General features: G+C 34.6%; 1 protein-coding gene across 1 annotated transcript in view; it reads left to right on the forward strand.

The window, feature by feature from the left end:
- DCUN1D4 (DCN1, defective in cullin neddylation 1, domain containing 4) overlaps positions 1 to 10,237 on the forward strand; it is a 28,990-nt gene extending 18,753 nt beyond the window's left edge. The window contains exons 5-10 of the mRNA XM_009884977.1: positions 1,952 to 2,022; positions 3,668 to 3,759; positions 4,583 to 4,691; positions 8,642 to 8,746; positions 9,199 to 9,301; positions 9,412 to 10,237. Of these exons, the coding sequence (XP_009883279.1) occupies positions 1,952 to 2,022; positions 3,668 to 3,759; positions 4,583 to 4,691; positions 8,642 to 8,746; positions 9,199 to 9,301; positions 9,412 to 9,467 (536 nt within the window). The 3' untranslated portion in view covers positions 9,468 to 10,237. The remainder of the gene's footprint in view (positions 1 to 1,951; positions 2,023 to 3,667; positions 3,760 to 4,582; positions 4,692 to 8,641; positions 8,747 to 9,198; positions 9,302 to 9,411) is intronic.
- Positions 10,238 to 10,809: the final 572 nt, after the last annotated feature.

The following is a 10,809-nucleotide window of genomic DNA, read 5'->3' on the forward strand; positions in this document are numbered from 1 at the left end:
AAGAAGCGAATAAATTCCAGTGTCCTGTACTAGTCTTGTCTTTATATAGTTTTCCATCACAAGGTATAGGGAAGGTAGACTGAATTATTTATTCTTGCCTTTGTGTATGAGAACTTTTTTCAGGTGTTACTTCTAGAAGTGTTAATTATGATCTGAGGTCACAAAAGATGATCCTTTAATAGTGAAGTTGGTCGTTGTATTCATTTTTTTACATGTGATTTTTCTGGATAACTTGAAGTATGGGGAAAAGTGATCTCATAACTGTAAAGACCAAAAGGAGATGAAATAGGTGATTGACAAAGAAAATAAGGTCACCTTGCAGTTTTCTGATGCTGTCTTGGGTAACATTGCTCACAGCTTGTTCTGTTTTGTCTACTTCTTATGCATAATGAGGAGTGACTTAATTTGATGTAATAGAATATTTTTTCTTCTCGTGAAATTATGTAAACTAAATGAAGTGTTTTGAGATCTCCCTTGTCTGTGGCAGTCTGTAAGAGGAGATTCAGACAAATTCAAGCCAAAACTAACCTGTTAGGTTCTCTGCCTTTCTGACCAGCTTGATTTATTTTTTACTCTAGCGACAGGGATAACTCATTTTTCTCAAGACTTTCATGGAAAGAAGGGATGAAAGGAAGGCTGTATATGAAAGAACTTTTAAGTTTCCATTGGATGCATACCCCAAGATAAAACAAAAGCGGAGAGTATGATTCTGTTTACAGTATTGAGTAACATTCTAAGAAATGAGTTTTCAAAGAATAATCTCTTTTGTGTTCTTCCTTCGTGAGTCTTCTCCTTTATATATGCAGACAGTTGACACTGCATTTGTTTTTTTTCCCCCTAGTGTGTCTTTGCATTACAGAATGAGTCTTTTTAAAGATAGTTGTGTATACTCAGAGAACTGTGAGAGGATGTCATGAGAAGATAGGAAAAGATATAATTAAACCTTGTTATTTCTAGAATAGTAGGTCACCTAATAATAAAACATAGATTGGTCTTTCCTTTATAAAACCTCTTTTTCTCGGGCGTGTGATGTTTATATTGGATGAAAGTAGGCGTTTCAGCCTCTAATTTTTGGGGCTTTTTCCCAAATGAGCCCTTTCAAACATGAGTAAAATAATTCTAACAAAATACTCCAAATACTTAAGATGTACTTAAAATACAGAATTTCACAGTACAATTCTTGAGACCTATATAATTTTTTCAATAGAGTATTGTAGAAGTTACAAATATCTTGATTTAACAGTGTGTTTTAATAGTAGTGCATTTTAATAGCATCTGTATTTTGAATCTTTTTTCCCCTTTAAGTCAGCAAAGAAATAACCGTAATTCATGTCTTTCTTCCCCCTGCAGTTACTAAAATTCAGAAAATGTGTGACCATGGAGGTGTAATATGAATAAACAGGAGCACCAGATTTTTATTTTAGGGTCTTTTGTGTAGATAATAGTATATAAAGACAGTATAAGAGACAATAAGGAATGAGATTCTGGGAATGATAATGTCTTGTATCCTGTATAGCTACGCATCACATTTTTATGTGATATGATCTTATGATAACAGTAGAGGTTCAAGCCAAGAAATGAATTTCACTAACCATCATCCACTCATTTAACCGTGGTAATATTATGTGGGTGCTCTGCTAGTCTTAAGTGCATTCTTAAAGATCTTCTTAATTTATTGTTCCAAGATTATCTCAGTAAATGGGTATATTGTCAGGAACAAAAAGTTGGTTTGCAGTTTTTCTGTCTCTGTTTCCAACGGTGAGATAAAGATTTAAGTGTATCCAAGTCTGATAGTAAGCCTGGAAATATTTATTTGCATGTCAGAACAAACCGGAAAAAAAAAAACTCTGTATGGAAATTCAGGTTGTACTGTGTCATTGCATTTATCTTGTGCTGTAATGGTCAGACTGTTTGAGTTTTCAGAGATAACTAAAATGCATTTCATTTGCAGGCACTGATGACATTGTAGGGCCAGAAGGAATGGAGAAATTTTGTGAAGACATTGGAGTTGAACCAGAAAATGTGAGTTAAAAGTCCATTCAGAAGATGCCTAATCTGTTATGACGTACATGAGCCAGTCTTATATCTCTTATTTTTCCATCAAGAATTAAAAAATTCTTGGGAGTTTTTACAAAAATTCAAGAAATATAAATCAGGGAGGTTTATATACACATTGGGAAACAACTTGTCTTTATTTTAAACCCCAGACTGTCAGTCTGTAAAAACTCTAATTTTTTTTTTTCTGCCCGCCCCCCCTTTCACTTTCCCACCTGCCAAAAAAAAGAAAGAGATTTTTAAAAAAAAAAAAAAAGCTGATGGTCATCTTTTCTGAAACGATGAGAAACAACATCGGAGATTTGATGTAGTAACTACAAAACTACAAAGTAATGTTTCCTTTGGGTTTTCTAGGAGAGAAAGGGATTTCAAATATTGTGAGCAATAGTAGCACTCCTATTATGCCATTTCAAAACACAAATAAGGAATATGTATAATTACATATATATTTTATATATGTACGTATATACAGAAGCAAATAAAATTTAAAAAGGAATAGTGCTTTTACAGGCTTTTTCATAGTGCTCAGTTTTTGCTCTTTAAATGTATTTGCGGGATTCATAAAGCATCATCTCTAAGTAAAATGAGAATTGTGGTTTTGAAAGATCTACTGGAAATATACGATGTAATTTGCTAATTTTGGAGTTTATTAGTATATTAAACCCTTGAGATTTATGCAGACATTTGGGTATATAAGTAGGTATTCTGATTTCGCATTAAAAACCATATAGAGCTGCACTAACATTAGCTAGCTAGAGGCTGATTTGCAAATTTAAATTACTTGATTATCATTTTTCTTCTAGTCTTCAGGGCTGGTTGTCCTGCAAGTTTTTCCATGTATATATAAAAGTGGTCTCTTAAATTCCTGAATAAGATAGTAAACTTGGCATCACTTTATCTAAATTCTTCATTGCTTCAGTCTTCTGTGTGAGATGTTTCTGTTGAGATGATGCTTCTGTGTGAGATGACTCTGTTTCTTTTGGGGCAAAACTGAAGTATTTATGTATCAGACTCTGTTTTGATGTGTGTTTATGTTCGTTCACCTAGCTTTACTTAATATCTGCTTGAATTATACTGCATGTTCAGACCTGCAAAATTAGGTAGGCTAGTGGTACCCTGGTGTAGCTGGATTCAGGTGGGATCATTATTAGCTTTAGAATACTTTTCAGAGAGCTCATGGATTGCAACAGATGCTCAACTAGACGAGAGCTTAAGAAATACCAAATGTAACTTGCTGTCATATTGGTACTTAAATTTTGTAGTTGTTTTGGGAAACCTTTTCTGTAGCTTTTGCACCAACTTATCTTCCTCATTGCACTGCTCACTAGATGCCTGTGCACGCTCACGTGAAGTAAGGTGGCTACTGGCAACTGGGGTGGATGTTCACTCTGTATCTTTGCACTGTTATCTTCTCTTTATTAGGATTATGTACAGGTTTGTTAAATTCAGGCCTTTTAACTTCTGAAATAGTGTAGCAAAGATCTGAACATCCCATTTATATGAGTAAAGCATTTGTAGCCTACTAAACAGTAGTTATTTGAAAACTGTGTGGATCTTTTTGTTAATTCTTTTCAGTCTTAATTTTTTTTTTTATTATTCCTCTTTAAAACAGGTAGTTATGCTTGTACTAGCATGGAAGTTGGATGCACAAAACATGGGCTACTTTACGTTACAAGAATGGTTAAAAGGAATGACATCACTACAGTAAGTGCTTTGAAAAGCTTCTTAACTTTGTTATAGTAAACCCAGTTTTTTAGAAAAACACGGGTTGATGTTTTGACTCCTTTTACCTAAAGCGGAGACCTCTGTTGTGGATTAGAAGCCATACATTTTTGGTCCTATTTATGGCCACTTAGAGACGACATGAAACCTGACAGCTACATGTTTAACTACAGTCTCAAGAAATGTCATGAGGTTTGACATTGTTTCTGTCCCCAAGCACTTCAATTTATTAGATATTGGTATGTTGTAGTTTAAAATGCTAAATAATACAAACCCTTTCTGTGACTCTGCATTGTCATATTCTTTCTAAGAGTTGCTTTCTCCAGTTAAAAGCTTATATTCTTAGCATAATTAACATAAATGTAGTTGAACAATCACATGTTTCATAGAAAGTTGGAGAAAGAACTGTGTTTTGACTTATGTTCCAGAACAGAATCACCAAAACTGCTAGAAAGTTCTATAGTTTCAGCAAAACTATAGAAGTATTGTTTCACTGCTGTGGTTTGCTGGTTGTTTGCCATGTGTAGACAAGCTCTTAGTTTAATCTGTTGGAGAGTGCATTTTCTACAAAGCCAAACAAATTTTTATCAGAGTACCAGTGTAAGACTTCGCTGTTGTATCTAAATCCGTTTCACACAGTGGATTTAATGAAGACGTTTTATGCAGACGAACTCATAAACGTGCCTTTGTACGGAGTGATGTATTTTGAACAGATTGATGGGGATACATTAGAGAGTCTTTTCTAAAACATCTTACATCTGTATAAGAATGCAGACTCTAAATTCACTTTCTGCTTTTCTTGTAGATGTGATACTACAGAAAAATTGAGAAATTCTCTGGATTACTTGAGATCTTTATTAAATGAGCCTACCAATTTTAAACTTATTTATAGATACGCGTTTGACTTTGCACGGGTAAGTACTGTGGAAAACTAGCATCTGAAATTAAAACCTTACTTTCATAAGTAATAACTGAAAGACTGTATACTTCTAAGTGTGTTTCTCTTAAGATACCATTCAAGATTGCTTCTAACAAGTGGAACTGTTTGTGTTCTAAAAAAGTATATACAAAATGCCAGAACTGGAAAAGAAAAGTATATAGGATGCTTGATGTTCAGTGGTTTAGTGTTTTGACACATTTTGTTGCCTCTTTGCTTCAAGCTATTTTGTGATTTCAGGGAAGTCATTTAGGCCTTATTCTGTTGCGTATTGGAGCTTTGCCACTTACTTCCACTGGCTTTATAATTACCCTGTTTTTTCTTCTTGTTGTTTGGATTTTGTGAGCATGAACATATTTAAAACAGGAAGGCAATTCAGGCATTTCGCAGATGGTAAAAATAAATAACATGATAAAAGCTGGATATGATATAATATAGATACTGGTTCAGATGTCTGTTGGAAGGTTATTAATGATGTTCTCAGTATTTATTAAACAATATTCTGATATCAGTCCTCCTACTATATAATATGTATGGGTAAAATTGTACCTGGCATTGGAGCCCCTAATATGCATAGGACTATTCCTATTCCTATTGCTTATAAAGGGAGCAATAAAAGAACTTGACTTTTCTGAATTAACATTTGACATGGAATTTGGACATCCATCTTGCTAACGTGATGGAATGTACAGAAGATTTAACATAAAAATGATCATAGGCAAAACTGAAGCTCAGATTTCAGTGCAGGAGAACCCAAAGCACCAAGAAAATTTGCAGAAAAAAAAAGTAACATGGGACAAGTAATAAGAAGGAATTGAATGGATAGCAATTTTGACAGTGAAGTCTGTTATAAGTAACTTAGATTTGTGCTACATCAGTGCCTTTTGCCTGTCAGTGTGCAGAGAAATTCATGGTAGTTCACTTTTAACTAAGGAAATCTACAGCTGAATATGACAGAATGCACGGTATTAGTATGACAGGGGAAAAAAAAAGCCATGTATCTTAGTTCCTCCTTTGCGTTGTGAAGATTTATTCTGCCAGTTTTGCTCAATGTGAAATCCAAAGGCTGGAAATAAGTAATGTTGCCAAAGAAGTTCAAGATACTGATGAAATATTTGGAATAGGTTAAAAAATGGTTTACTAGTAGCAAATCTGCACCAGCCTGTCAAAAAGTAAGTGGAGAAACTTAAAAAGAGGATAGTGGGTGGAGTTTTTTCAAGAGGTACCAAATTGATGTGACAAACAGTGGTCTTGAAAAAGAACTTAAACATTGAGATACAGATGCTGTGACATGATTTGTGACAAAAAAAAATCCCCAGATTGTAGAACTGCAAGTCAAAGGCACATCAACGAGGGAACTGTAAAAACAATATTAGATTAACAGAATTATTGAACTTTTAATACTGTGGAGCCAGAGAAGTCTATAGGAGAATGGCATCCAGTAAGAATAGAAATGAATGCTGGCAAAGGCTGATATATTTATCTAGATGTGGCAGATGAATCTGTATGTAATTTTTATCAGAACAGTTGAAGTCATTGATAGAAAAAAGCTGATGGGAGCAGTTTTGGGGTTTGATTCAAAAGATTGTGTAATTTCCATCCTACGGGTAATCATTTCGGGGAAGTGGTGCATGGCAGAAACCACTTGTCTAAACTTAGGAAGTTTTAAGAGAGAATTTTTGAAAGCGTCTGTTGTGATTTGGTATTTAGAGTTAGTTTGTCAATTAAAATAAGTATCATTGAGGTTTTATGCAGCAGGCACGATTTAAGTCAGCATGGATTTGAGGAAATAATTTAAAACACCATATGTTGGTATTAAGCACAAATACATTCCTCGCTCGCTGTTTGCCATTGTCATTGCCAAGTTTGAGAACATACAGATGCATGTATTTCATGGCTTAAATAGATCTGAAGTTTTGAGGGGGAAAAAAAAAAACCCACCCAAATCTCAGAAAGACTGTCTGTCATCCATGTAAAACAAATCACGAAGTTTATCAGAGTTTGTCAATATATTCTTTCCACTGTATCCAAGAAAGAGAATGTAAGTATCTGGAATGTATATTAAGAATGAAATTGGAGCATCTGTCATGGCAGATGTGCCATTAGGCAGTTGGAGGTGGGTATAAAGGGCTTATCTGAACAATTTGTTCTGAACAGTAGTTGGAGAGGGAGAATGTAGAAACTTAACAATGTAAGGAATGTAAAAACAGCATCGCCAAAGTAGAGCCAACAGAGCCTGATTCAATTAACACTTGAGTGTGTGGGAAGAATTCAGACTATAAGCAATATGGAAAATAAAATGTATTCTTAAAGGTGTTTGTGACAGAGGTGTCAATGGGCTTTGGAAAGAGGATTAGTTTATAGAACTATTTGATGATGGAAATAAGTGAAAGAATCGTACCATATTAATACAAAAATGCCTTTGCAGGTTTGGGGATTTTTTTCAGCTTTATTACTTACTGAAAAGCTTTGTTCATGCTGGAATTTACTTCTTTCCTCTAGATCAGATTGAGTGAAATCCCTCTTGGATTTAGTGACCAGAATGTAAAACAGCTTCTGATGTTTTCAGAGTTGCTGGCCTTCCCACTTACCTTCCAAAACAAATCTGCATGAAATTTTGTCTACACAATTTTAGAATTGAGGTATATTTTGTATGAAGTGGGTTTCAAGAAGAGAGGATAACCTTGTGGCTAAGGCATTCAGTTATTGTCTGAGAACTGGGATCTCGCTCTACCACATCCTTCCTACATGATATAAGAGAATTCAGTTATGTTTTGAGCTTGTTTTTTTAATAAAAATATGTATTCTCTAATACATACAACTGCACTTGTACAGGTGAGGCATAGGGCTTAATTCCCTTTGTCTTTGGTTGCTGTCTTGCACTGTTCTCTTAGGCACTCCCTGTATTCCGTATATCCCTATATCCCTGTTTTTTTCTTAATTTAGACTTTGCAGTCTGCAGTCATAAGTACGTATAGAGAGATCAGGGTCTACAGTAGCTAATACAGAACTTTATTTTTTGTCATTTCATTAATTTCTGAATTTGTAGCTTAATCCTATAACCAAGGCATAAAAGGGTGGGGGTTTACACCCCATCTCTCACCAATTTTTTTTTTCATTTCAAGACAGAAAATTTAAATGGATAAACTACTTAAAATAACAAAATGGAATCTTGCATGTACACATGTTCTTTTGAGATATGCAGAAATTGTGTTATCAAATATATTAACTTTCCCACTGCTTAGATGTAATGAATCTGCTGGGTACAGATGATACTTCTTTTTCTTAGCAGAAACCAAAAAAAATCACCCCTTAAGCATTAATATACTACTGCTACATTGAACTAAAACTGGAACAGTTCTGAGAGGGGTCTCTGTGTGCTAGTGTATTTTGATCCCTGCTCATTTGATAATTAAATTTGAATTGGATGTAATCAGTAGAATAACAGAACAAAGAACCTCCTTGGCTCACTCTTGCATAGTCAGCGTTACTTGATAGCTCCTTAACTATCTATTGACGACAGTTCATGTAGTTGTAATAATACTGCAGGAAATATGTGCAGTGATACTATTTTAAGAGCCATATGGCTATGCAGAGGCGTATGTGGAAACATGGGTATGGGTCTAATGGGCATTGCTTTCCAGAAAGGTCTGAAGTCACAAACAGGAGTGTATGCATCATCTGCGATAGTGGTGACAGGTTTTTGGGAAAGTGTATATAGAAAGCAGCATTTCTGTATAGCAAGCCATTAGCTATGAGGAAGGAAGTTTTACTAAGAAGTTGTGTTTTATTAAAAACCACTGTTAGATACTGATATTTATTATTTAATTTATTTTATGTATGGGTGAGCTGTAGCACAGGCAGCGGGGGAAGTGAAAAATCCTGAAATGCTCTGTTTTCCTTTTTGACCTTTTGCTTTTTATGCAGGAAAAGGACCAGCGCAGCCTAGATATCAATACTGCCAAGTGTATGTTGGGCCTTCTTTTAGGAAAAACATGGTCCCTTTTTCCAGTATTTCACCAGTTTCTAGAGGTATGAAGTTTGAAACAGAACTACTTTTGGTTTTTTAATCTGTCGTCTCTTATATTTTTAACTAGAGGTAGAATGAACAGCTAAGAATTTTTTGTTCTGATTTAGAATATACTAACCCCCAAAGCAGCACTTACAAATAGTTATCTTTCCTTTATTCCTTTTCCCCAAACACCTATGCTGTTAGGGTTTATTTGATGAAGGATAAAGTATAGAATGTCTTTGATTTTCGTTTTATTGCTGTGTGTTTGTCAACTAAAAGATGTCTTAATCAGAAACATGTATTTTTCATCACTAGTTTGGCTGCTTAGTGGTTTCTTTAGTCCTGTTTAGTTTTAGATGGCATACAGATTAAAATAATAATTCATCACAAGGTTTAAATTTTCTGTAAGAAAAGCTGAATTTGAGGGAGTTGAAAATATATTTGAGTAACTTCTGTTTCTTGCCTTAAGCAGCAATCAAAATACAAAGTTATCAATAAGGACCAATGGTGTAACGTTCTTGAATTCAGCAGAACAATTAACCTTGACCTCAGTAACTATGATGAAGATGGAGCCTGTAAGTACTACCATATGTTGGCATTCTAAAATAATTTATTTCTCTGAGCTTAATCATTCAGTGTCCGTTTACAGAATTTAGTAAAATACAGTTATTTGATCTCTCTACAGGGCCAGTGTTGTTGGATGAGTTTGTGGAATGGTATAAAGGAAAGCAGATGACATAGGAGTTTAACTATGCACAGCCACTCAAGAGTCACTGTTACCACAGTTATGTCAACCATTAGCCATAAACTGCTATTTGTATCAAAGTGCATGCTGCTTTTCTTGCACTGCATCCCTTTTGCGGGAAACTTTTGATGTTTGCTATTTAACAAGCTAGCTATGCTTGCTGTGTAGCATTGTTCTCTTTGAAGGCTGCTTTGCATTTTGTATTTACACTACGAATTGGTGAACTTGCCAGCGTCTTCACTGTGATTATGTGTATATTGCTGTCTAAATTTTGTATATGTGTAAAAAAAAAAAAAAAAAGCTTCACCTAGGGATTATTTCTGCAGAAATGTATTGTAAAAATAATTTTGTGGCATATTTCTAGTCATCACTTCAATGTTTGTTGAAACTTCAGTTCTTTTGTTTTTCTTTTGGTCTCAAATGTAGCATTTCAGAAACTGAAATGAACAGACTGCTTGGACATAGTTATGTGAAGAACTATTGTCAATTTTAATGTTACTATTTGAGATGCCAGTTTGTGAGGGGAGAAGACATGCTGTGACTTTCTTCACCGGAATTCGCCAAACCTGACCTATTGCTTAATAGGAATGAAACATTGGTGTCTTAAAAAAATATATATACACATATAAATATTAAAACACTGTAATAGTTGTACATGCCACAGATTATTTCCATTTGAAGAAAAAAGTACTGACTTTTTAATGTTACAACTGCGGTAGTCATTACAGGTACAAATGAACAAATTAAAGTACCTTTTAAAAATGGGTTTTAGACTTCCGTAAATTGCCTTTGGCATACTCCTTTTAATTTTCAGTGTACCCAAGAGTGTTTTGTCTATGTTGCAATCTAGTGAAATTGAAAGCTCTAGCTAAAATTAGTGGTTTGGGGAATAATGTCTGCTCACCCCTAGCACATAGATAATATAGATTTGGTTGGGGTGTTTTTTGGGTAACACTAGTCTTTCCCAGGGTCTCTAACTTTGTGTTTCTAAGTAATTAAAAACATGATCTTGCATAGTCAAAACATTGCTTTTTCTTTCGTGCTGGGGATTGGAATTTCCTAGCAGAATGTCCATTGCAGGCAATGGGCATGTTAAACACCAGCGTTAAACGACAGTACTTTTTAGTAGGGACCACTGCCTATTTCAGTCATTTCTTTATAGGCCAGCTCTAGTGATTATTTTGGGGAAAATGAGTGAATGGAATGATGTTTAAGTTCTGTAATTTTGTCACATTGTCTTTGCTTTACCCTTCTTTATTAAGTAACGTTAGTGTTGATTTTTATTATTAGGTCGTTGAAGTATCCGGTGCTATTAAACTTTGATCTCTAAGGATTTAC

The sequence above is a fragment of the Charadrius vociferus genome, unplaced genomic scaffold, assembly GCF_000708025.1.
Source record: "Charadrius vociferus isolate BGI_N301 unplaced genomic scaffold, ASM70802v2 scaffold134, whole genome shotgun sequence".
Lineage (NCBI taxonomy): Eukaryota > Metazoa > Chordata > Aves > Charadriiformes > Charadriidae > Charadrius > Charadrius vociferus.